Here is a 26309-nt window from a genome sequence, read left to right on the forward strand (position 1 = left end):
TGTCATTAGACCACACCCCTTCTCATTACAGAGATGCACATCACCTAATATGCTTAATTGGTAGTAGGCTTTCGAGCCTATACAGCTTGGAGGAAGACAACATGCATGAAGAGGTTGATGTGGACAAAATACTCATTTGCCTAATAATTCTGCACTCCCTGTATACCTTAAAGCAAAAATAAGAGCCTGTTTTGAGATCCCTTTACTCAATCCCTTGAATATGCACGGGCACAATGTAACATCAAAGTTTGGATGATTCAGATCTTGAATTTTGGGGCCCTTTAAAGGCCCAAAATTTAAATATAGAATCTGCAGCTCATTGGCCCATATTGAGCTATACTGTCACAGAGAATGTTTAGCATTACTGTACACATTACTGTACGTGTTTTCTCTGCCCAAGTCAGAATGAACTGTTGAGTATACTGCCATATTATTAATGTTATGTACACTTGATGTTGGACTATACCAAGAAGAATACCAAGATACTAAAAATACATCCCAGTACTGAATGCAAATTATCATATTTTTAGACTATCAGAAAGTCTTTCTTTATATAGCTTTTTTTTCAGAGCACTCATAACTTCATCAAAACCACGTAGGATTTTCAGAGCTGAAAAACACAATTAAACTGTATTTTAAAAAAAAAAGGCCAAGAAAACAAAAGAGACCAGCCCCAGTTGTTTGCGTTAGGACTCCCTCTAGTGGAACCTGTGGGGTTCTATATGCAAACTGTTTTTACCTTGTTTTTACATGACTGAGTGGAACTTACAAGACAACAAAACATGTGGTCCACATTTATTTATTATTTTCCAAAATGCACAAATTAGAAGAAGAGACACACAATCTAGCATTTTCATAAAACCATCATAAAACATTAACTACAGAGCTGTGTGATTACATAACGCAGGCGTGAGCTTAAAAACTCCAAATGTATAAAAGATAGATACTTAAAAAAATTGAAATTTATAAAAAATTTGCTTAAAAGTGAATATGAAAATTGGTAAAACATCTTTAAAAAGTAATAGAAATTTTGACATCAATAGCCTATGCACTTTAGTTCAAGGAGTTCGATTTCAGGCATAATTATTACCAGTTTACACTGACATATATTATTTTAATATTCCTATCTTACATGGCACGCCCTTTTAAGACCAAAATCACTTACTTTCTGGTTCCCTGACAAATCTCACTGGCTTCACCAGCGCTCTCTCAACAAAGTCTTGTTAAATTTTATGAGCACACATCACAAACACAGATACCCTCTAATCAACCATCCGAAAAACCTTCACATATAAAAATACAAAGACCATAGTACCGCAGCCATCAGAGAACAATGGTAACCTCTCTCCTCTTTAACACCACCTGTGTTAACATTATTACCACAATAAGCAGCTTTAAAAAGAGGTGATGTGAAACAGACATCTTTGGGTTTGATTTGGGGAATGTGATAAACACATAAAACTGGTTAAAAAGGTGTAAAGTTAACCAACACCTGGGAAATAAAACCACGAGGTCCTGAATTAAGTCAGAATGATTAAAAAAAAATCAATATCAAAAATACTCTCAAGTAAATAAATCTTGTGTATAAATATCAACAGACTATTGGAGTGTTATATTTTGTAGCACCAATGAGCTAGTTGATGCAAGGACACTTACCCACGAGAGGGGTGGCTTCAGTTATTCCAAATGACTGTGATGGTCACACAAAACGATGCTACTGTGAAACACCTATGGTACAATGAAAACACACTGCTCTATGAGCCAACTTATATAAAACTGATATGGAATTACAGAACGAGTGCATAACAATTGAACGTATAGTGAAATGCAGTGAACAGTTTGGATTTGTAAAAATAGTGCTGACAACTGGATTGTTGCAAAACTAGAACGAAATCCATTCAATGTTCAGTTTCACACTTTTCCAACCACCACTGGGATTAAAGTAAGACCACTGTGTACAATAAGCAATGAGTAACAATGGTGCGAGCTCTCACGTAATTATCTGCACATAATTAAATTATTCAGGGTGAAAACAAACACACAAACAAACTTGATGTTTCCTTTAAGTACATAGATGAATAAACATCTGTGGATTGGCTGTGTAGCTGAGCAGTAGGCGTGTGGTTTACTTTAGTTCACCAGCAGGAGGAGAGGAGCCCAAGAGCGGAGACTTGGGGGAAACCTGGACAAGTAAAAAAAAAAATTAACCAAATTATAGTTTAGAATTTTTTATCAAATTCATCATGGTTAATCCATCCATCCATCAGGGTACACCAAGGTAAGCCAGCGGAAAGATGTAGTCTCCCCAGTGTGTCCTAGGTTTGCCCCGGGGCTTTTCCCCGTGCCCCAAATACTTTGGAAGGAGTAGCAACTCTACTCTGAGCCCCTCCTGGATGACCAAGCTCATTTTACCTCTAAGAGATAACCCACCACCCTTCATAGGAAACTCATTTCTACTGCTTTCATCTATGTTCTCCTTTTTTCAGTCACTTCCCACAGCTCAAATTGTTTCACCAGATCAGTGCACATTGTTGCCACTACAGCAATAACCCATTTATCAATCTCCTGCTTCACTCTCTCTGAACCCATGAACCTAACACTGGGAAGAAATGAACATTTTGTGAAGTTAAAATAACAGCTACTGCCAATCCAAGAAAAATCTCAGGTTTAGATCCTTTTACTGTTTAAGTGCATCATATTTCCCCTGTATTTTCTCTTCCAGGAGTGGTTTCTGTTCATGTAAAGCACCTCTTGATCACTACATTTACATGCACATTAATATTACATTACCATTTTAAATACAAAATATATTATATTTGAGTATGTGTCGTTGAAACCACACATCCTGTTTGTATATTAAGAATTAATCCCACTGAAGCATGTTCTTGTTAAGACATGGAATTACTCATATGTTAGGGGCATTCTTTAGACACTGTACTGTCTCCTGGGCCTTCTGTTCACTAGGTGACTCTGCTTTGTTTTGATCATGCTGTGCTTTGTCCTGAAAGAGCTGACTGAGAATAATTACCTGGATGAGCAACACAGGGCCAGGTGTGCTCAGGCTATGACTAACTGGTTGAGCTACAGCTTGGTCCTTGGGTTCCCTTCTTTTGCTTTCAACATACATTACCAGTCATCCAAACATACACATTTACATTACATGTAATCACACATTCCTGATAGTTAATTACAGTTTTCCAAAAATTCCCTTTGTTAGTGCTTGTTGTAGTTTATTAGCCAGGTTGTGAAATAAAATGCATAAAGCACATCTGGAATTTGTCCATCACTTGGGGGTTTATATACTAGTTTATGACACATCTTGCCTGTTTACGGTCAACTTTGTGTTATATACAAACTAATAGCCAGCTGAGAGGCTGGGATAGTGATTCATACCTGAAAGACGAGTGCAGATTGTTGGTAGGATAGAGAAACATGAGCAGACTCATGTCTGCATGTTTCAGCAATGTGCTGTCACTTTAGGAAACTTAAAAAAATAAACTTAAAAGAATGAGTGAAGTTTAGGTTTTGTTGGGGAGCAGGTAGAAGTCAAATTATATGACAAAGTTATGCATCTCTCGTTCTGTTTAGCCAAAGAGCTGCACAAACATACACCATAAAGCCCACATTAAGTGAGAATGTGTACTTATTCTAAGACAGTGACTTGTTTGACAGCTGCAAGCTTGTGGGTAATTGGTTTCTGGCTTAAACAGATTTGCTTGTTTGCTATTTTTGCTCAACCCAAAGCCAACTTTAATTTCTGTAGGTATGCAGTAAACCATATGCAACTCTTGCATATCAACACGTGTTTGAGAACACGCAAACATTGCAACACTGCCCAGATGTGGGAAGGAGGCTTATTTTAAAGAAACTGGTTGGAGGAATAATTGACCGAGGTTGTGTTTGCGTGGCTCAATATGTGACAAAATCCAGTTTGGATGGGTTGCATGCAAACAAGAATATTACATAATTATCCGTGTGCTATTAGCCATAGAAAGTGGCAATCACTTCCATGACACATTTCTTGGATTGTTGAATGTTGGTGTGAAAGGGCTACTTTGTGTCTTAGCAGCATATTTAGATACTCACAGGGGATGGAGGCTTTGCAAAGTTGAGGTGAGCGTACAGAAGCACAGCGATGTCATTCTGACTGGCTTCAAGGGCAATGGACAGAGCAGTGCTGCCATCCTGTTTAATACAATGAGAAAATGTTGGTAAGGCGCTGGTTTTGGGAAGGAGTCCGCATAACCACAGACCGAACTGGAATTCTTACATTATCGGTGAGATTGGCATCACATCCTGGCACTGATAGCAGCTGACGCACAATGTCCACATGACCATGTTCACAGGCACACATGAGTGCAGTGGAGCCGTCGTCATCGCGGATGTTAACTTGTGCCCCGCAGGACAGCAGCGCTCGCACCATGTCCCCTCTACCATGACTGACTGCCAGCATCAGCGCTGTCTGTCCAGCCTACAAAACACACATTGTTTAAAATTACTGTTACCCTAATTTTTTAACCAAACTGTGGACACATTGAGACTGCATTTGTGTACATGGTGCAGCAGATACATTTTGAGCAGAATTCTTAAAATCACTTGTAAGAAGACGGTCTAGTTTCTAGAGCAATTGCAATGTGATTGCTAACAGGAATCAAACCAGATGAGCGAATGAGACTGGCTGTTTTTTCTACATTGGCTTCATAGAAATTCACAACTTTTATCCCCTGTTGTCATATCCCACATCGCTCCAAACTTAATTAGTTAGAGCGGCTTTTACTGAATGACTGTAAGGAAAGCAACAAAGACTATAATCACTGGCCTCATGCATGTCACTGGCTTTTGCTACCTGCACTATGCCCAAGGTGGTAAATTGTATATCCACACAAAATCACAAGGTATTCAGATTTTTCTGGAATATTTGCCAAAATGTCACAAAAAAAGTTTCAGACAAATAAAGACTGAAAATTCTAAATAACTGGGTAAAACTGGTGCAAGAAATATTTTCCAGAAATTTGTCAGTTTTATAAAAAATGTCCCTGTTAATGGATGTATTCCTCTGAAAGCCAAATGATAATCAGATGCTTACAGTGTTAAAAGTGGAATAAACAGAAAAATACATGGAAGTAAAAAAAAGAAGTAGAAATATCAGCTCATTGTCTTGAGAAATTGGATTAAAATAAAATATGTCCTTCACATGCTAAATGCCTCCCAGGGTTAGTATCGTGCACCACATTTTCCTTGACAAAGAAATATTTCAATAAAACGCACATTTAGTTTGTTGGGATCTGGTTACCACTTCTTGTTTGGGTAACAACCAGTGGGAGGCTATGAAAGTTTTACAGTTTTGTACTTTTCTAACTGTCCACACAGTGTCACTGTTGTGACAACTTTTGTGAAGCCCTTGGCCATGGGTCAGCTGTCTACAAAGTTTTTACTCTTGTACTTTTTGTAATGATTACAGTTTTTGAAACATAAGACATTTTATGCAGTCCTAGTCCTGCACTAATGCGTGACAATGGGGGAATTTTGTGTGTGTGTGGAGACGCAGTAAAAACTAATGAGCAGTAGAGGGCGCACCTGGCTGGCCTTGGCATTGACATCCCCTGTGCGCAGCAGCTGCAGGACAGTTTGAAGGTCACTGTCGGAGTGGAAGGCAGCCAGAGCCGTCAGCATGATGGCTGTGTAGCCCGCCTTGTTCTGCTTGTCAGCGTTACACAAGCCTGTCAGGTAAAGAGGCCAATCAATTTGACAGGTGATATAACAGCAGCACAACAAAGTAAAAGGGATCGTTACTATTAATAATTTAATATGACTTATTTCTTAAATTGTAGAGATTATCATAATAAAAAATAACCATAAGACTTTACTTTGACTCTTCAGTCTTATGAGATTTTACTTCGCTTAATATCCAATTTTTCTCCAGCGCCTCTGTTGTTTTCTCATAAAAGCACAGAACTCACCAGTGTCCAGCAGAAGTTTCACCACGGGGAAGTTGGAGTGGGAGACAGTGTAGTGAAGGGCTGTATTCCCGTTGCCGTCAGCCATATTTATGACAAACTCCAGCAGCTGAGGGGAGATTGAGGCGAAAGTGTCCATGTAGGCCTTGACAACAGCTGTGTCGGCCGTTTTGTGGCAGGACACACGTAGCCACTCTTGCAGCACTGTGGTGTAAGCTGCCCTCTGAGATCAGACACAATGAGGACTGTTAAGGCAAATAAACATTTGACAGATGGCTGGAGAAATGCAAGAGCAACGACGACATCAAAAATGTGAAACCAAACCTCAGGAGAAGCCTTGAGTTAATGTGTTGTTTGATCTTTCAGTACTTGCAAAAATTATGAAACCAAAGTTAAGAATTTTCTTATTTTAACTTAGTCTTATTCCAGACATGGGGTGCAACAATCCAGTGTAGTCTTAGTGCCGTTCCCAAGCCAGGATAAATGGGAAGGGCATCCGGCATAAACTCTTTCCTGAATCAAACATGCAGATAATCAAACATCTTAAGCTATGCTTTAGTAAATATTTAGAGTTGGCAAACTAAAGTAAAATATATTCTAAATTAAATTATTGAGTGTGCACAGTTTGTGGGTAGCTGTGCCTCCTTGTTTGTGGTTGGTCTATGTCATTTATTTTAAAAGTGAACCTTCTGAATTTCCTAGAAAGAAGTGACGACAGGAGAAATGTGAAGAAATGTGGAGAAATGTGAATTAGACTCAACACGTACTGCTCCTTGTTGGCTGAAGGCATTAGGTTCCCCCAGGGCTTTCTGCAGGGCATGCAGAGCTAACATCAGGCTGTCAGTCAGCTCCAGTCTGTGGCAGATAAGGAGACAACATCACTCTCAGATGTTCATAGATCCTTTAATCCTCACAGACAGACTCTGTGTACACTTACCTGACTTGTTTTGAAGGCGCTGTCGCAGTCTCATTTGAAATACGTTCATCTGCTGGTTTGCACTCTGCCTGGACGCTGTACCGCTGCTGGGCGTTATCACTGATTTTAGTGAGGCCAGGTGATGAAGAACAGGTAAGTGAAGCCTTCTGCTCAGGAGTGGATTCAGTGCTAACTGGTGTGGAGGTGACCTGTTTGTGCTTTTCTGATGATTGTTTGACAGTCTCAGAATCATTTGATGAACATGGAGGAGGTATGGCGTGGTCTGATGCTGGTGGCTGTGAGGCACATTTTTGCACCACAGTGTCTGTCGCTGGTGACTGAGGTGCTTTGTTTGATGGCATTGTGTCTACAGCTGCAGACTGGCTGGGACTTGAGTCTGGAATGGCAGCTGGTAGTTTGACAGCATTTTGCTGAGGTACACTGGTGCTTTCTTCTTGGTTGGAATCCTTGTTGTGTATTGTCTGCTGGTGCTGGACTGTAGACTCTGGAAGTTTTTCTCTGGCTTCATGATATTCACTAGAGTCACTCCCCTCATCTGAGCTCTCACTGCTGCTATCTTCTGAGGATGTGGACTCGTAGCTGTAAGACAAGAACAATTTTCACTCTGCTCAAACAGCTCAGAGTCTTTGCAGGTGACACAGGGAGTACATTTCTGCTTCTTCTTTTACCTTTTTACTTAACCTTATGCTGACAACATTCCCTTGACACGGTACTCAGTGGATGAAAATAGCCGACTGCTGCTATGCAATAACTAACACTTACCCTCCATTGACTCCAATAAACTGTAGGTTTTTCTTCGTAGAGGGCGAGCCTGGTTCACCTTCTGCTTTCCGCTTCATAATTGATCTCAGAGACAATTGGGGAGATGAAGCTAGAAAAGATACCAGCAATTATTCATACAATGGGAGCATGATGTGGTCAGAAGACACTAGTTTAAAAATCACATACCTGTCTTAGGTAAGCCTTCTTGTGATTGGATAGAATCATTTGCTTCTTCCTTATTATGCACAATCCGATCATCAGATGCAACAGCAATGGCAGGATTAGCTACAGGTACTGAGGTGGACAACCTGCTCTTCAAGACATCGCGTACCTGCTTAGAGCTGACTGCAATCGGCAACTCAACTGGAGCATCTGAGGGAGAGACAAACAACATTTCAAAGCTAACTAATCAGTCTTTTTGTGCAGTAATGCAATAAATAATTGTTATTGCAAAGATACAGTCTGATGCAGTACAATCCAGCAGTAATGCAGCATTCCAAACCCCTCCAGTTAAAATTTAAATATATTAAATATAGAAGTATTTGCGACTTTTCAACGACTTTTCAACTTTCAGTAAAAACATATATTTGAGGGTGACAGACTCAGTTTCTCAGACAATGATTAAGTCTAGCCTTGGACCAACCCCCGCCCGACACACACATACTTTTTTTTAAGAACAGATCCTTGGTGATTTTTTTCCTTTCAGTTTAGGACTAAGCATAATTCATATCTGGGAAATTTTTTGCACAGGTTTCACAAAATGCTCTTGCATTGGACTGCATCAGACTCTCCAGTTTAAGCTCATAAAGTCTCAGTAACAGACCTTCAATTCGCCCTCTCTGGTGGTCTTCCACGCCTCCAGCAGCAGGCTGAATGGGGGGGGAGCTGCAGGTCTCTGCTCGGAGCAGTGTTCCCACCTCTACCACAGTAGGCTGCTCCAGTGTGTACACCTGAATTCCTACAGTTCTCTGGTCCCTCTGGTGTCGTTGCTGTGTGAAGCTGACTAGTGTATGCAGGCTGCAGCCTTGAGGCTCCTGCCAGCCCAGGCTCGTTGCTATGACTGGATGCTCTGCCTGAGGGCCCTTCTGGACTCCTGCCACCTGCTGCTGTGCAGCCTGTAGCTCCTGCATTGTCCTCTTTAGTTGACCCTCAAGCTGACCCACTTGATTTTTGAGGACTTCTGTCTCAGGCAGCAGTCCCAGATCCTTCTCTTGAACCCAGACCCCCACATGACGACTTCCTCTTGAGTCCTCTGGTCCCACGCCAATGGTGCGCACTTCCCGCTTTGCATCTGGTCGCACTCCACTCACAATCACTGTGTCCTCAATCTCACACCCTGAGTCTTGCTTGGACCCATCAGGTGTGGTGGGGGACAGTGACCCTGCTGGCTTATTGTTGTTGCTCCCCTTTCCAGTGCTCATGTCTTCTTCAGGGATGTCAATATAGAGCTCCCCTCTGGGACGACCTCGGTTGAACCCCAGAGTGTGGCCCAGGAACTTCTGGCTCTTCAGCTGGACACTGAGCTGCCGTTTCTCCTCCTGCAGCACTGAGATTTTAACTTGGAGCACAGGGATTGTTTTCACCTGCTCTTCTAGCTCCTTTATCTTTCTCAGGGCTGCAGCCATCTGCTCCCTGACATGTTGCAAGTGAGCTGGGGTTGGAGTTACTGGGGTGGACAGGCCAGAGCTCATGGGAGTGAAAGATCCACCTCCACCCTGTGACCGGTTGAAGCTGTGTGCGCTGCTGATGGAGGTGTTAGAGCCAACTACACTGCTGTGCATGCTGCCAAGATTGGAGAATCTCCGTCCCTCTTTCTCTTCTTCCAGCTTTCTGCGAGCATCCAACAGAGTCTTCTCCACCCGGGCAGTGCTGAAGCTGGGCCTTTGTGATGTATGGTAGCCTGGGGCACAGTAGGAGTAAGAGGAATGCCGGCTGTCCATGCTGGCATTGGAGCAGAGAGACTCCGTGGAGGTCCACCAGGAGCCAGCGTAGCCATAGCCACGGGGCAAAGAGCCATAGCGTGGCCGGCGTTGGACAGGCACCTTCTTGATAGTGTTCCCCTTCTCTATGTCGTTAACATATTTGAGGAAGTCTAGGTCCAGACGGTAGCCATAGGGGGTCTCCACTGAGTAGGGTGCCTCCTGTTCTTTGGCGTGCAGGGAAGGGGGGGCAGGTGGGTTGAGTTTCCCTGCAGGGGAAGGAAATAAACTTTAAACAAACGGAAATCTGCATCTAATCTTGGGTTCAGACTTCAGAAAAAAGCATCAGCTACTCCACAGTTATAAATGTACTCAGAATTCATCACCAAATTAGGCACAAAGTGGATTGTTGGAGTTCATTATGACACAATCTTACAGTTAAAATACATGCCAGTTGTGTGATAGTTTAAATCCTAACAAAAGCATTAACCTATCATCATCTTTATGTTGATCATTATAAGGAATTAAAAATAGAGGGCGCACCTGGGAAGCCGGGGTCCATATGCAGCACCTGTGCCATAATGCGCCTGTGGCTGCTTTTCAGAGAGTCACACAAACACGCTCACCTGTAAGGAGACAAAAGTGTTGAAATTAAACATATTGTACACTAAACATTTCTATAAATAACAAAGGATTCAAGATTTCAAGAGCTTTATTGTCAATACAACAATATACACAGTATACAGAGTACTGCAATGCTGTTTCACCCCAAGCCCCCCATGGTGCATCTATAAGTATATAAAAGATATATCTCCAAGAGATATAAAACTAGGAATTACAAATAAATAATATGCTAAATTTGGGTAAAATTAAGGGATAAAAAGGTACTAATTACTAACTATACAATACTATAATAATAACTATTCAATACAAACTGTACCATAAACAAAGACAGAACAGAGACAATACGAAGTGGATTGTGCAGTAGGTGTTGAATATCAGGTTCAAGTTACGGTCAGGATATTGTAGACAAGACAGGACATGTGAGACATGTGCAAGATGCAAAATATGCAAATACAGTATAATTTAGATGTGTGTTCAGTAACTATGTGATTAAGTGTGCAAATAAGCATATTGCTCCCAGGTCCAGTTTGTAGTGGATTTGTGGAAGTTTTTGTTGTTTTGAGTCTTTTGGTGAGTATTTTAAGGTGTTTGTAAAAGTGGCTTTTCTTGCATTAATTATAAAGATGCAGTAATACACAACTGTCTACATCCAACTAAAACCTAACAGAATCAGTATTCAAATATCTTAATATCTTAAGTTAACTGTAAAGTCTGCATGACATAGTGTGTCCAGAAATAATTACCGCTTTTGACTGCATTGCTCTCTCTGTATAATGGTCAGAAATAGCATTAGCCTTTCTACCCGCCTGCCTCCATTCCTTATTTTATCCTTCCATTTTTTTGAGCATATTGGGCCACTGTCAGTTGTATATTTGTTTCTGTTCATAGCATTCAGAGAAGAGAAGTTACAGGGGGAAAGTTTCCTGGCAGCTAATTCTAGGACAGAGATTTGCCAGTTACAGCCTTATTAGGAATCATCTGTGCGCACTTACTTCGCCTCTCACATTAGGATTTACAGACACTCTCTCTTCTTTCTCTCCTGCACTTCTTCCATCTCTGGCTTCTTCTCTATTTGTCCTTTCTTTATGCTCTTCTGCTCCCGTTTTACCCCTCTAAGCATCAGCTGATGATCAGAAGGTTTCAGCTAGTCCCTTTCTTTTCCTCTGCACACTTAGATGCTTTTTAATTCAGCCAAAACACACAGTGAATTGCTGAGAACTTGCATTTTACCAAAGGTAACATATGGATTTTGACTCTTTATAAACAAAAGACTAAGCCTTTCCCTCCACAGAGAGCAACACACTGCCAGCAAAAATGTAGAAACCCTAATGCCATGCCTCTGAGTTGGTGTGTGCTTGGAAAAGATTAACTTTCTAGGTCATCACTTTGTGGGAACTGTGGAAGTCTTTAAGCCGTCCACAGCATTAGTCAGTTGAACATCTTTATATACTATGGCTTTGATAAGATAGGAACAGAAGTCTGCGCTGCAAACCACTTTGTTTTCAAGTGCAAACTATATTTGCCTCAGTCTAAAGCTGTTTTTTGTTTTTTCTCTTCCTCTCTCGCTCTCGCGCTCTCTCTCCATCTATCTTGTGACCCTAGCCCGTGCTTGCTCGTTTGTGAAAAGTAGGACACTTGGAAACACTGACTAAATTGACATGGTATTTTTGAAGTGCTTTAGTCAGTTTAATTTCTCGATGTGATTCTGCTTATCTGTACCCTTTCATCACCCTCTCATTCCAAGATTGCCACACAACTATTGGGCCGTGAAATACAGACTGCATGCAAACCCAAACCCATTTTAAGATTGGCACCATGGTGGTAAGGAAGAATCACACTGGTTAATCTAATTTAAAATGAAGCCAACTATCCTTCAGCTTACACATGAGGACTTTATGCCCCAGATATAAAATTTTAACTTGCATATGAGAAAGTGGAGAAAAAAAGACAAATCTTGACTAATATTGGAGAACCTTAAAAAAAGATGAAGAATTTGGCTGCCTGCCTTCAGCCTACAGTTTAAGTGTCTGTTTATCTCCATTGAAAGTGTCAGACTGATGGTGTACAGTGTCTGGTGTACAGTGCGGTCTGGGAATGACTACATATGTGAGAAAGTGAGAGTAGGACATAGAGGCGTGGTTGCAAAAAGACAGACTGTGTGAGAGAATATGCGTACAGGGTGGAGGGCAGCACTGACAGGGGACAGCCGATGAGATATAATTAGAGTATGTAGTTTTGCAACCTAACATGCCTGCCAAGCAGACTGGTTCATGTCATCTACTCGACTTCCCTTCAAATTCCACTTTATTTTTATAATTTTGCTCTGAAGAAGCAAACAAGCATAGAGAGACAGAACAGAAAAAAATCAGGTTACTACGGGTAAATCATTAAAATGCACACAATCAATAGCTGACTACATGGTGATGGTTATTTGTACGATTAGTCCCAGAGGGAAAAAGAAAGGAAAAAAAAGGAAGGGTCAACCCAGACACCTGCTGATGAACACCTAATAAAAAACATAGATGAATATCCAATAGTCCATCAACTTTATCCAGTTCACGGATGAGGCCAGAGGGCCTGATCCATTCAGCATACATCTGACGTGCAAATATAAAAATCCTGTATGAGCAATGCCTAATTTCCAAAACTATAGGTACCATGGAAAAAAAACTCCCAGACACAGGAGAGTAGTTTTCCCTGTGTAAAACTACCATTCATAAATAACAGCCAATTTAATGAGCAGAGATGATAAGTTTTTCCTTTCGGATATTTCTTTTATGATAGCAAGGAAGCACTCCCCTGTAAGTGGTTCTTGTCCAGACACTTCTTTGTTATTGCCTTTTTACTGGCACTAAGCAATACTTCATGGCTATATTTGCCTCAAATGTACAAGTCATTTGGTCGATTACCTAAATATATGATATCGAGAGTATAGTCAAGCTCAAAACCTATTATGAGTTAATTTATGTTACTGTCTTTGCTCAGTAAGATTGTTTTGCTGGACAATTAGAAAACATGTGATAATGATCAGCCATTGTAATATCACATTGTATCCAGCAGTGTCCAGATTCCAGATCTGCCCCTTTGTTGATGTTTTCTTTTTGGGGTTATAAAAAAATGAATTATTAAATAAAGGTGCTGTCATTTTATTTTATTTATATAACCTATCTTCACCTGTTAGTGTTGTATTTGTTACTTGATTTGACCTTGATGTATAAGGTGGAATTTTTTCCCAAGACACTGCATATATGAACAAATTCTGGGTAACATCAATAAAAAAATATTTATGAGGACCTCATGTAAATTGCAGGTTTCACTAAGAAGTTGAAAACTTTTGAGATCTGTATTGGCTGAAATAACAGATATGATGTAATGCCTTTCCAGGCCCAGTCTCTAAACTTCAAGTCCGAATTATATTCGTTTAAAATCTTCACTATATTCCAAAAATCTTAAGAACAGTTATTCCTCTTACATTAATTAAACAATATATTTAACAATACTTCTGTCAGATCACTTAATTTATTTAGGTACTTGTTTATCTCACCTACCACAGATTGTAGGATGACACTCAACTGGCTTAATTCTTAACCTTTCCATTTTTGCACCATACCCACTGTTGCACCAGCAGAATGAATACTGTAACTGTGTTGCTCTACAATAGTCCTTCAACCATGGCAGGAACATTCCACCTTTTTCTTTTCCTAGCTGTAGTATTTTAAATTTTACTCTAGACTTATTACCCTGCCCTATCCTACAGGTATTCATTTCCATTTATTAATCTGTTTTATTAATATCTCTGCTGGTACGGACTGAAAAAGGAATAGCAGAAGAAATAAAATCAAATTTTCACAATTTCTACTTTATTATACAAATTAAGGGAGCACATCGTTCACGGTCTACTTTTATTTCTTTTAGCATAAAAGAATAATTTAAATTTGATGTTGTTTAGATTCTCTTGTATAGTGATACCTAGGTATATATAATACTATTTTTTTCTGCTGAGTTTATAAAATTAGCGTTGATAAAATATAGCTTTATAAACACATATTTTGGGTCTAGTGTATGTTTAATTTGCATCATGAATAAAAACTTGTTTTATCCCTGTAAGTAAATTTGCTGTTATTCCAATGTGTTTTCTAATTACTTGAGCAAGAAGCTCTATAAATAATGCAAAGTGCAAAATGTAAAGTGGGGCTTAAGGGACACCCTTGACGGCATACTCGTTTCAAACTAATTACCCTGAACAAATTCCAAAATTCTGAAATCTTCTTATTTAAACTGATTATTTTCCACTATCAGGCTCCTACAACAACAGCAGAGTGTTTCATATGTGCTAATGTGTGTGCACGTATTCCACTGAGTGTGTGAGTATGGCTGGGGTGGAGTGGCTGACCTTCCTCTCCGTCTCTCTGGTTTAAACAGAGTTCCTTTGAGATGACATCTGAACAGAAACCAGCATTTGCCCTTCCCCAGCACAACTCTCCCCAGCCAGCCTCCATCTAGGACACATGGTTTGCCCCCATTACTCCCCCCTACCTCCTTCATAGAGCTGCATACCATGCTAGAGGAAGCTAGCATGGTCTGGTCTCTCCCCTCTATTCCCTGCTATTAAGATTAAGACAACCCCTGGGGGGGTAAGATGCAGGTCATCCAGCACAAATTACGCGTCTGTGGTATGTCCTGTAGGATGTCACGAGAGTAACTGCATAATGCTGTAGCTTAATTGACTACTCGTACTCACCACTGAAAAAGATTTTTTCCTCTATGTGCATGAAAGTTTCGGGTTTACTCCTTTCTATGCAGACCAAACTCCAGCATGGTATTAAAAGGGTTAAAACTCGGTTTGAGTTACAGTGTGGATAAACATTCCCTCAGAAGACTGAGACCACCGTGATGAGTAATTTTAAAATGCCAAGCTTCATTTCAAGGTCTGTTCTCCCTAGTTTATCAAACTCATTGCTTCCATTCATTGAGTCACCTTATTATTATTGCCATTACAAAGGATTAAACCTCAGTACTACTAAGTCAAAAATACCGCCGCTCTTTCCACCACCCAGAGACGATCTTTATGGAGTTTTCCATTGCACTGCTGACTCTCAGCCTTTGGTGATTGCGATTTTGCTCAAGCTTGGGAATGGTTTGTGAATTAGGAAAAGAGGGATTTATTTTCTACTTCATACCAGCTGCTTGCGCTGCGAGGATGGGATCTCTCCTCCCCAGGCCCCTTGCCTCTCCCTTCCTTTTCTTGCTCTCTTACAGTCAGCACCTGCGGGAAATAAGAATAGAGGAAATTTGAACTTTGGCTGCCACTGCCTTTGACTGTATCAGTTAGTAGTCCAGAAAAATGACAATAACTGGGATATATGCAGGAATAGTTTTCAGGGGACATCAGTAAAATCATGGAAAGGGTGTGCAGCTCTGCTGACACAGAGATAAACAGAGATTCATAACAGGTGGGCATGACGTGAGGGTAAACACAGGTTGCAAAGCAGGAAACAAACATTTCAAAACAGAACACACATCCAGTGTGTCAGTGTTTTTGACTCACACACCGGATGTGAACAACATACACCCATAAGATGCAAATCACACACTGACTGTTGCACAATATAAGTGAAGCCTGAACCATGTGCAAGTTCTCCTCTCACAGCTTTCTAGAAATAATTTCCCCCACCCCATTCCAGTTCAAGGCTCTCTAATCAATTCAAGGCTGGGAGCGGGAGCCTCCCTGCCATGTGATTGGGCAATGTGTCAGTTTTCTAACTCTCCCAAATCCAGTGGCACTCACAAACACCCCCACCCTCTGGATTAGTGGGAACCTGTCTGTATCACCTAAGGCTAGACTGATTTCATGAGCCTCATGATGTATTTCCTTCAACACAGTCTTAACTGCTGTGTGAGTGTCAACCAGACATGCTGCATGACAGCGTCTGCTGCCGATTCTCCTACTTTGGCTCCAGCAGCACAGAGTCAGGCTGCTGTGAAAGTGCGGTCGACATTTTGTCTGGAGTTCTCAGAGCCTAAAAAACACCGACGAGTGACCTTTGCGTCATATCATAACAAGGCTTGCCGTTGTTCTGTCCATTGTTTCATTGTGTTGCCATGCCAATACCACTGAGGGTATTGGTGGGAGAGAAACATCTTTTAGACTAGAACTACAGCCAAATCACAAAGAGCCATTCATTCAGGCCCTAGTTCCACAGCTGGTTCTAATAGAAATCAAGGAGGGGCATCTCTGAGAAAAAGAGAGGGAGCGGTAGACAGAGTATGGACGAGTGTGTGGTAAGGAAATTTGCCTCAAAACAAACAAACAGTTGGTGAAGACCTGTTATGGACCCACACACTGACAGAAAGTGGAAACACAAGATGCAGGACTTGCACTGAGTGACTGATATCTAAATCTAAACAGGCTCCAAAGTTAACAAAACTAGATGTATGTGTTGATGACTGTGAATAATACCAAAGTAAAAACATATTATGAATACATTTCCACCTTAGTTATGGGACCTCATTTATCAAATCCAAAAGCTACTCGCAAACAATGAGATCAAAGACAGCGGCGCATGTCGGGCTGTTATAACTGTGCGTTTGGCGGAGATGGCAAATACCAAACATTACAGAGGAGACAAGCTGAACTCCCATGGACTCCCACAGAACACAGATGAAAACACACATACCCCCTAAACACACCAACACCGTCTGAAGCCTGATGACTCCCATAAATCAACAAACACAGTTGAAGATATTACTTTGATTTATTCAAGTATGGGCAAAGATGATATGAAACCCCAGTGATTTAGCTGCTTTTAATTCATCTGAAAAGTTTTAGCTCCCAAAGAAAAGCTCTCAGAACGGCAGTTTACGTGCCGCTGTCATCATACCAGGCTAATTGTCTGTTTCAAAACGGAGACCATATTTGAGGTCTGACGAAGAAAGGGTTACAGGAAAGGGAGCTTCATCTTTCTATTCCCCAAGGACGCAAAAACAACTCAGTCACTTCCTCCCAGCCCAGGAGAAAGAGTAACAAGGAGAAAGAGAGCATAAATGAAAAAAGGGGGGGTAGCAGCGGTAGGAGAGGGAGAAAGGAGTACAGTGAGAGAGGGAGGGTGGGACAGAAAAGAGGGGAAATTCGAGGAAAGACAGGCAAACTGTAAAAGGAGGGGGAAGAAAGTTTTAGATGGAAACTTCTGAAATGAGAAGAACATGCCTGTTCTCAGATTTGGACTCCACCAGAATGAATCACGCTGACACCAGAATGAGTGCTGCTACTAACGCAGGACAAACATCTACAGATCAGACAGAGGGGCCGCAGAGTGCTCCTCACAATGAGTAAATAACGATTCAAGAGGACCTCTCCTCATAATCCCACATGGCTCCACCTAGGAGATTACCATCATTTGTACATTCCTCTCCTAAAATAGAGAGAAAAAAGAGAGAATCCCTAAGACAAGTAGCACTTTGTTGCACTAAATAAAGCTTATTGTTGTTCAGAGTTGTTTTTTTTCAGGGTAACAGGCCACAGACCTCAAAAAAGATGTGCTGAAGGCTTTTAAATGTCACATAAAGATGCTGCTGTATCTACTGAGACTTCTTTGTCTTCCTCCTCATTCTGCAGCACAGATGGCTTCATTCAGCCAACTAGCCCTGGATGAATAATAAATCAGAAAAATTAAAACAAATCTTTCCCAAAGAGCTGAAGAATAATAAATGCAGAAGCAGCAATAGCCATTTTTCACCCAGCGTAATGTGGCTGAAGAGCATATGTCACCGCATGACAGAAAGGGCCTTCACCAAATGCGAGGCCAGATGATCTCATATCAGCATGCTCATACAGTGTGTACTCATGCTGCTGGTGGGACATGTGGTTTTTGACTAATGTAGCCATTAAATTCGGGACAGTGAAATCATAACCCAATGGGATGTCACCTCCAGGACTTCTTGCCCTTTAGGAAAAAGCCCTGTTTTTCACATTAAGGAGTGGTGATGAGAAGGAGCAGACGGCGTGGAGCTGGAGCAGTCTGGTGCTAGAGAGACTATGGCCAAAAGGAGAGGCCGGCCAGCTCACATTACTCCTGGAACAGGAACAGAGTAAACACCCGCCTCTCCGCTATTGGTCATTGTGCTGACCTCCAACAGGAAACTGAGCAAGGGTGGGGCTGAGCGACAAGGAGCGGCACGGGGGGAAAAAAAGCCATTTGGGAGAAAATTCCTGAGCAGTTGTGGAGGTGGGGATTAAGACGGATGCTGAGCAGAGACGCAGAGAGTTGCTCTGTTTTAGAGAAACTGAGGTGGTCTGGAGAGGAGGAAACCCAGACAGCAGTGATTGAGAGATGGTGGAAAGCCAGTCACAGCAGTTTGAGGGTTAAAAGATCAGGTCAGCGTGTGTGAACAGATGGTACAACAGAACGCAGGAAGTCATATCAGTCCGGTTTCCATGCTAAGTTAAGCAGTTCCTTCTCGAGAATCTTATCAATTACTTCCTGATTTGGTGAAGTTGTTGATGCAACGGTTGTACAGACACAAATAAAACAAAACAGACAAGGGAAAAAATAATAATCCAATGCACTTTACACATGTTGCTTACTGGACAGCACAGTCCATCTGGCTTCTCTGGGTGATTAATAAAATAAAGGAGATCAGTCAGCTTATTCAGCAGGATAACAAATTACTGTCCCTATTAGAGAAAAAGCCAGCTTTTCACCATATGTTCACTACACTGCTCTCCCTAATCGACAGAGTTAAGTAGGAGTATTAACTCACTGTCTTGACCACAGCAGTCTCATGCTGGGCTGTATATTTATCCAACTCTAGTGCAAAACTTCCTGTTTAATATTCATGTTGTTATGGTGCATATTCACAGTGTGCTTTTTAGAAAGGAAGAATAACACACTAAAAACAAACTGCATGCATAAATGAATAAGGTCCATTAATATTATTATAGAGCCCTGTGCCATAAACCATCATTATTTCACATGACTTTATGAACATGGTATACTGTCTTAATATAACAGGTGATTAAAAATGCAGTAAAACTTCTCTGAAAGGCTCATCTGTGGTTAAAAAAAAAAAAAATCCAAGAAAGTGATAAACAGTCTCACACAGGTTCAGGGTGTAATTTCATTAGCCTTGCTAAACAATTTAAACGCCCGGCGTGTGGCCCAGTGTGCAAATGGGTTTATGGGCCCTGCATTCCTCCACTGCACCCCCGGATCCAAACACTGTAATGAAACAATCACATTCCAGCTCAGAAAAAAAAGAATCTGCTTAAGGAGACTCCAGCTGCTGACAAACCTGGACACAGATCCATAAAATGCAGTCTGGGGGACTCCCTTAGAGTGGGTTTTTTCTTTTACTGCACTTACACTCAACATATCTCAAATTAACAAGCAAATATTTAGTTAGCAGTCCTCTTAGCTGAAACTAAACCACATTATTGTCTTAATAAATCCTACAATCGTGAGGGCTCTGATTTTGTCTTAAACCACTGTAACAAAAGCTAATTTATCCCTAAGGTCTGTCCTTAATGCTCTTTAACTATATTATAATATATGGGTTCTATATGACACACCAACACCTTTTCCATGTAATAACATGACAGATGGGACAGAGACCACGTGAGCACCATACAGCTGCTGGTAGGTGATTTAATACAGCCAGCAACCCATTACACAACAGCAGGACAGTGGTGTATTGTATGATGTAGTGTAACAGGCTGATGACTGCACTCCCACATCCTGCCAAGTTCTGCTTGCCCACCATGAAAACAACATCTGACTGAGCTAGAAGTTTCTCAGTAAAATGACTGCATTCATAAACAAATAATATAGTAATGCAAAAATTAACAGGGAGATTCTAGTTTATTTGAGAAAGGACTCAGGTTAGAGATGTCTTTCAAGAAAGAAAAAGAAAAAGAAATAGCAAAAGGTATATATTTGGTCCACTTGCCCTGTTAATATATAACCCCCCTTCTTATCACTGACCACTGGCCAGCTACAGTTGGCGAGACCAGCAAATATTGAGGGCAAAAAGCAGCGCTGAAGAACATCTGGAAGTCATGAAAACTTGCAGCGTGCGTGGGACCCACCCTCTCCCATGAGCCCTTACAGTTTTTAAATGAGATTTTCGTTTTTAATTAAATTATAAACTGACTGGATTGTTGCAACATTTTCTGAATTAAGCATGAGATTAAAAAAAAAGTGCAAACACACCCAAAATGCCTTTCTTTCTTTTTTGTTTTTTTGCTATTTTGGAAATGATGTCGCGTTTAGTTGCATACTGCGAGATTTAAGAGCCTAAAAGTTGAGCTTTCCAGGCAGCCCCGCCCTCCACAAGCCCACCAAGACAATAATAGAGCCCTATGTAATGAATTAAAGCCGCTGTATGGAAAATGCAAAGCTTATAAACAGAAATGTTAAGAAAGCTAGGGTTGTGAGGCCAGAGTTAGTGTGACAGACGCACTCTCAGTCCCCATATGATGTAAATTATTGATAAATATTGATAAATCTGGTTAATCCCGCGCGGTGAGCCTCCAGTGATGCTGTGAACAAAAAAGAGGACGCACCGGAGAACCAATCGCGAGAGTCAAACATTCCTGCAACCGCAGATAAATACTAATATGAAATTATAAAAGCTAATTAGTCAGAAACATTTAACAGAAATACACAACCAGCCATAAGCTACGCTAGGTGTTGATTTTTGAGGATAAAGGACCCGTTACTTCAGAGAAGGAGCACCGGAGGGGAGAATGGGCAGGACCGACGCTTCACAAAAGAAGTCCCACTGAAAGCTCCTCGTCTGAAGCCATTTACAAAACACGCTGACAAAGACAGACCGAGCTGGTTTTCGCACAGAGGAAAGTCAACTTATTGTCTGCTCTTACCTGCCCTGCGCAAATCCTTTCTGCCGCCTCGGCCCAGGAGGAGCGCTCACTGACAGAGAGACAAAAACACCGCAGCCAAGATGCTCCGAGCCCCCTCCCGCTTCTCTTAAAGGGCACGCGGCCACGAGGCCAGGCGGTGGGCTCGCGCACTGCACGTCTCGCTGGAGTCTTCATATATTTACAGAGACATATATGAAGCTGTGCAATCGTTAGACCCTCCTTCAGTCTGAAAGTCATAGATTAAAAAAGGGGGCCAAGCTATTTTAGTGATGAGATCATTTATGATCCCACTGGCCTACATTTATTTATTTTTATTTTTTTTACTGTAATGGAAAATTAAAGGGTTTCTTTTAAATGGGTCTGGTTGTTTATTTATTATGTACTGTACCGTTTATCTATGATAGACATATAAATATGTATTTAATTTTATGTAAAAAAATAAAAAATAAAAAAGCAAATAAAAAAACAAATTGTGGGGAAAAAACTTTATTTATAAAAATGTGTTTGTTACTTCTAACAATATAAATGTCATTCCTTCAAGAGCAGTTTATTAGAATCGGTTAAACGCCAAAATATCGATGACTGGAACTCATGTAAATAAACACAATGAAGTCAACGTGGTGATTCTCTTTTCAACGCCTTGTTACTTCTATACTCATTTTTAAAATATTAATCTAATCAAGCATCTGGCTGATATGTGTAATAAATAAATCTTTTGTAAAGGAAACAGTTAAAATCTTTGAATTGCTGAACTTTCAAAATAAGACGCCTTGTTAGAAAGTAATAAGCAACGAAGTACAGTAAAGTCAGCAACTATAATCTTAAAAATCCTCACTGGTCCCCAGCTGTCACTGGTAACATTAAAGTTTACATACTGTACTCGATAATAAAATATTTTTAAACAACTTGATCACGCTTTTTGGATATGAACACTGAGCTGTGCATTTATTTAGCGCCCAATCACAACAACAGATGCTTTAAATGCAACTACAGCTGTCAAACTAGTACAACAGCATATTAAGTTTGAAGTTTAATACTGAAGTGAAGCAAACTGGAGGTACAACTGAAAAGTCTAAAATATATTCAATCAAAGCCATTAAATTATCAAATCAAGGAACGCTGAGGAATCCCAATAAACGTCTAAGACCTCAAACAACCTCTTTAGAGATCCATGGACATCAAAAATTGCTGGTGGAAGGACACCGAGTATCTTTGAGAAATTTCATACCCCACAAAAGACTTGCAGAAACAACCATAAAAGTCCCTGCAAGAGGATGTCACCAAATAAACAAATACAAATAAAAAACTATATATAATCATAATGGTACTGTAACCCTTGTGAATGTGCAGTAAATATGTGATGAAATAATTATTCTTAATTATAACTTAATTTTAAGTTATAACATCTGAAAAAGAATAGTCTACAACATTCAAAAGTGTTGAGATTCATAACTAAAATTAACACATGCAAATTTAGTAATAATTACTTGCAAACCTTGTGTATGTTTCATGTAGAAACAGAAATGCCACTATGTTACTGTCGTAGCCCCGTTGTTAGAGTAGTTTTTGTAGTATCACTGTGGTCTATGGGTATTAAAGATGCTTTCCATACCATAATATGATACTGACTGCTGAAAAACGAAGAAACCATGTGTGAAAAACATAGATTTCCAGTAACAAAACTGTTAATGTGAAACAGTGTTAAAAAAAGTAAACACATTACTACATGAATTTACATTGTAAGACCCACAAATAAAGGATGACCAGGAGTGTAGGGAGAAATATTTAATAGAAGACAGTGTAAATAAATAAAAAAATTGCCTATCTAATCGGTAAAAAACAGTTTCCAGCTCTGTAAAATAACAAAAGCACATATATTTTAGTAGTTACAGTGTTAATGTGCTGCAGGTTGTTTACAATAGTGCAATTTCATAGATACAGTAGATGGAGATTTCTACAATAAATGCAAACCACAGAGGTGTATACATACAAAACATTTGGTCTTATACAGAAGCGCACAACAGTCAAACGAGGACTTGTTTACGCAGTCATAACATATTCAGTTATCTATCTATCTATACTGTAGTATGATAGTGAATGTCGCAGTTTGAACATGCCTGTGTGAGTAAACGAGATGGCCTGTCTTTAGACAGTGCTTCTGTGATAAACATCTGATGCGACTGCAGTGCTTTTCTAAGAGTTCACAGTTTTAAGAACACATTTAAACATCCCATCGAGTCAGTCTCTCCCACACATTATGAGCTCAATCATATCAAACCTGGACCTCCACAAAAAGCAGCCCACCAACTCTCTTTATTGAACCCTTATAACGAGAGATGGGCAGATAAATGTTACGACTTGAGGGAGAAGGAATGTCAGTTATTTGGTCTGTTGATAACAAAAGAAAACTCCCTGGGACTATTTAATAACAAAGTCTGGCAGTGATCACTACCAGGGATTAAAAAAAATCTCACAAATTAAATAAGTCCATGACACAAAACAGACAACCTAAGCCTGTTCAAAAGCAGACACTCAAAGCTAAAGAAAAACAAACGTAAAACAGTGCACTAAAAACTAAAGGTAAAGTCAGATCAGGCTCTGAGAGATTACTTTGGGTGGATAACTGTAAAAAGCTTTCTTTAAACGCTGCCATCTTAGAGCCTTGCTCCAAATGACAATGTTTACAGAGCAGATAACCTTCCTGCATAAACACCAGAGGGGTTTTTTTCCCCAGAAGAGGTGTGAGAGTGGTGGGGATGGTAGGGCAGTGAAAGAGGTGACAACTTACTGTGTGTGCATGGAGGGACTGGAAGGGGGAGGGGGGTGTTAAGACATGACTAGGTGGCCAAGGTGATGAGTGTAAAATAACGAGCTAGATGAAGAAGAGGACGGTGAGTTTGTGTGTTCCTGCTACAGTTGGTGTGCAATGCAGTGGGGGGAAGGGGGGACAGACGGTATGAGATGGTGCTAATTTTAAAAGCTTGTTGCTTTGTGTCGCTTTGCAGCTTTCTGTGGCTCAACAGTCGACTTTGCGGAAACTCGACCTACTGTAGGAGTTCCTGCAAGAGAGGGGGGATAATTAGTAGGAATACTGGTAAAAAGATTTTTGTCAAAATCAAAAACATATTTTAGCAAAGATGTAGTTCATTTTTATTTCATTTGAGCCAAAAAAATGCCACCCAAGGAGTGTGAAAGTTGTCCCACTAAAAGCTTACATGGCTTTGAGTCAGCATTGTGGTTCCAAGAATAATAATGATAAACCCCTAATGTAATATAGCGGACCAATGGAGCTCAAAGTTTGTGTTAATATTTTAAATATCTGGGATTTTACATTTCTCTGTGCTGCAGCATCGGTCTGGCAGGTGCTGTTGACTGTAACTGTTTCTGATTAGAAATCAGTCCACATGCAAACACAGAGGTGCAGCCAGAAGATGATGAAAACCAAAAGTAACATATGGTGATAGTTTCCATAGTCAAACAGGCTACAGCAGTTCAAGAAGTGCATCATCTTTTATTAATGACTGTGGAATAAAATGTGACACATTTGAAATCACTGAAATGTGTCTGCATGTCTGCTCACTGGTGACATGCAGAGCATATAGCCTGAAGCATGACACAGTTTTACGTTCCTCTTATGTTAGCTTGATGTGCTTGAAGAAGCAGCATGAGATCATTTTGTGCGTCTCTGTGCGTAGGCGTGTGTGTGTGTTATTAATGTCTCAAGTTACCGTTGTGTTTGCAGAGTCGGAGCTGGTAGGGTTCTGTAAAGCTGGGGGATCTTGCGGTTGATGAGAGGACCCAGAGCTTCTTTCAGTTTATGGTAATTCCTTTCTAGCTCTCTGTGGTACTCTTTCTGATCTGGCCCAATCAGGGCTTTATTCTTCCTCAGGGCATCTTCACACCTGCACAAAAAAGAAAGACACAGGGAGTTGGGATTTGTTTTTATTGGCTACACAACAGTCTTTGTCTGAGACGGAGATCATGTCAGTACCTCTTAGCGAAGTCTTTAAAGCAGAGGCGCAGTTTGTTGTGATGACGAAACAGCTTGGGGTCATCAGGAATGTCGGCGAGAAAGACCTGCGCCACCTCAAGGGGGCCCTGTTAGGGGAGACAAACAGTTACATATTAGCTGAGGAATTTCTGCCACTGCTTAAAACACTAACCCAGACTTAAAGCTCTGCTTTGATGTTATTATTATTCCAGGGGGACCAGCATTTCAATTATTTTATCACCTGGTTGACAGTGGTGCCCACACAGCCCTGGAGCACCATCTGAAGCATTTTAGAGTCTGCGGGGTCTTGGTTTGTGGCGAAAGCGAGCTCCTGAGTCTTCTTCTGCATATCTTCAATCGCCACCTCGATGGGCACAAGAATAATCTGGAAAGCCAAAGATGTAACAATGAACATACATCATAATATCTACATTTATTTAAAATCTGATCCCTCCAGTAGAGACACCCACCTCCTCCTTGTGGATAACATTGATCCGTGTCTTGATGTAAGGGAAGGCGTGAGACGTTGTCAGGATGGTTTTGCGTTTGTACTGCTCATGCAGGTCGCCGTGAGCGCGGCCGTCCAGAGTGAAGGGAGTGCAGTACATGAAGGTACGCAAGTTGTAGTTCTTGTCAAAGTAGGTGATTCTTTCCTTCAGCTCATATGTGTCAAAGTAGGGCTCGACATAGGTGATCTGCAGGTAAGCCTGAAAAAGTCATCAGTACAGTTAGACATTTTTAAAATATACATATTCTTTAAGCAACAAACATACACATCTCTTTACCTTGTTGGGATCGAGTTTGTTTTTGTCCACTGGGTTGGAGTCTTTGATAATTTCGACCACCTCATCCCCAAATTTCTCTGAGTAGAACTCCTGTGGGCCAGAGGCATTCACCTTTAGACATATGTTCCTCATAAATCATTAAAGACATCTTTATTAACATCAGGAGGAGTTAACATGCCTCAAGTCTGTGCGATATCTCAGCTAACTTGGTGATCGATGGCTCCTTGTAGACAAATTCTTGCTCATCCAGATCTCCGAAGCGACAGCCATAGAAACCCACTCTGAAGTAGGTCCCAAACATTCGCTGAACACTAAAAACAAGACAGAAAACTTAAACGATTAAAGAGTGCAGAGCATGAGTGAATTAAAAGCAGCTGACACAGAGCTTACGTGGTAATAGTAGAAAAAAAAAATACCCCGTTTTAATTCATGGACTCATTATCTGACACTAAAGA

At 40.7% G+C, this 26309-nt stretch overlaps 2 protein-coding genes across 5 annotated transcripts in view; both read right to left on the reverse strand.

Moving 5' to 3' along the window:
- Positions 1 to 640: 640 nt before the first annotated feature.
- On the reverse strand, positions 641 to 21233 carry kank2 (KN motif and ankyrin repeat domains 2). The gene is made up of 13 exons (XM_005939931.2): positions 21079 to 21233; positions 15380 to 15465; positions 10119 to 10201; positions 8480 to 9844; positions 7843 to 8028; positions 7657 to 7765; positions 6895 to 7473; positions 6725 to 6812; positions 5961 to 6180; positions 5578 to 5720; positions 4271 to 4471; positions 4087 to 4185; positions 641 to 2182 (listed from the first exon to the last, which is right to left on the reverse strand). Exons 3-13 carry the CDS (start codon positions 10153 to 10155, stop codon positions 2126 to 2128), a joined length of 3084 nt encoding a protein of 1027 aa, XP_005939993.1. The 5' UTR covers positions 10156 to 10201; positions 15380 to 15465; positions 21079 to 21233; the 3' UTR covers positions 641 to 2125.
- Positions 21234 to 22848: 1615 nt separating this feature from the next.
- Positions 22849 to 26309, reverse strand: part of LOC102311213 (dedicator of cytokinesis protein 7) — a 41217-nt gene continuing 37756 nt past the window's right edge. For all 4 annotated transcript variants that reach the window (XM_042218650.1, XM_005939917.3, XM_005939920.3 and 1 more), the window contains 7 exons: positions 26033 to 26158; positions 25855 to 25944; positions 25540 to 25776; positions 25311 to 25454; positions 25070 to 25176; positions 24807 to 24980; positions 22849 to 24137 (listed from right to left, as the gene is read on the reverse strand). In XM_042218650.1, coding sequence (XP_042074584.1) covers positions 24095 to 24137; positions 24807 to 24980; positions 25070 to 25176; positions 25311 to 25454; positions 25540 to 25776; positions 25855 to 25944; positions 26033 to 26158 — 921 coding nt within the window. In that variant the 3' untranslated portion in view covers positions 22849 to 24094. The remainder of the gene's footprint in view (positions 24138 to 24806; positions 24981 to 25069; positions 25177 to 25310; positions 25455 to 25539; positions 25777 to 25854; positions 25945 to 26032; positions 26159 to 26309) is intronic.

This window comes from Haplochromis burtoni, unplaced genomic scaffold (assembly GCF_018398535.1).
Source record: "Haplochromis burtoni strain Fernald_Lab_line unplaced genomic scaffold, NCSU_Asbu1 Contig_21, whole genome shotgun sequence".
Classification (NCBI taxonomy): Eukaryota; Metazoa; Chordata; class Actinopteri; order Cichliformes; family Cichlidae; genus Haplochromis; species Haplochromis burtoni.

Coding starts and splice junctions, on each gene's coding strand:
- kank2 (XM_005939931.2), bottom strand. CDS start 10,155: ATGGCACAGGTGCTGCATATGGACCCCGGCTTCCCAG. Junction 8,029..8,479: donor CCAGAGAGGGCGAATTGAAG/GTCTGTTACTGA, acceptor TCTCTCCCTCAG/ATGCTCCAGTTGAGTTGCCG. Junction 2,183..4,086: donor TTGCAAAGCCTCCATCCCCT/GTGAGTATCTAA, acceptor TTACTTGTCCAG/GTTTCCCCCAAGTCTCCGCT.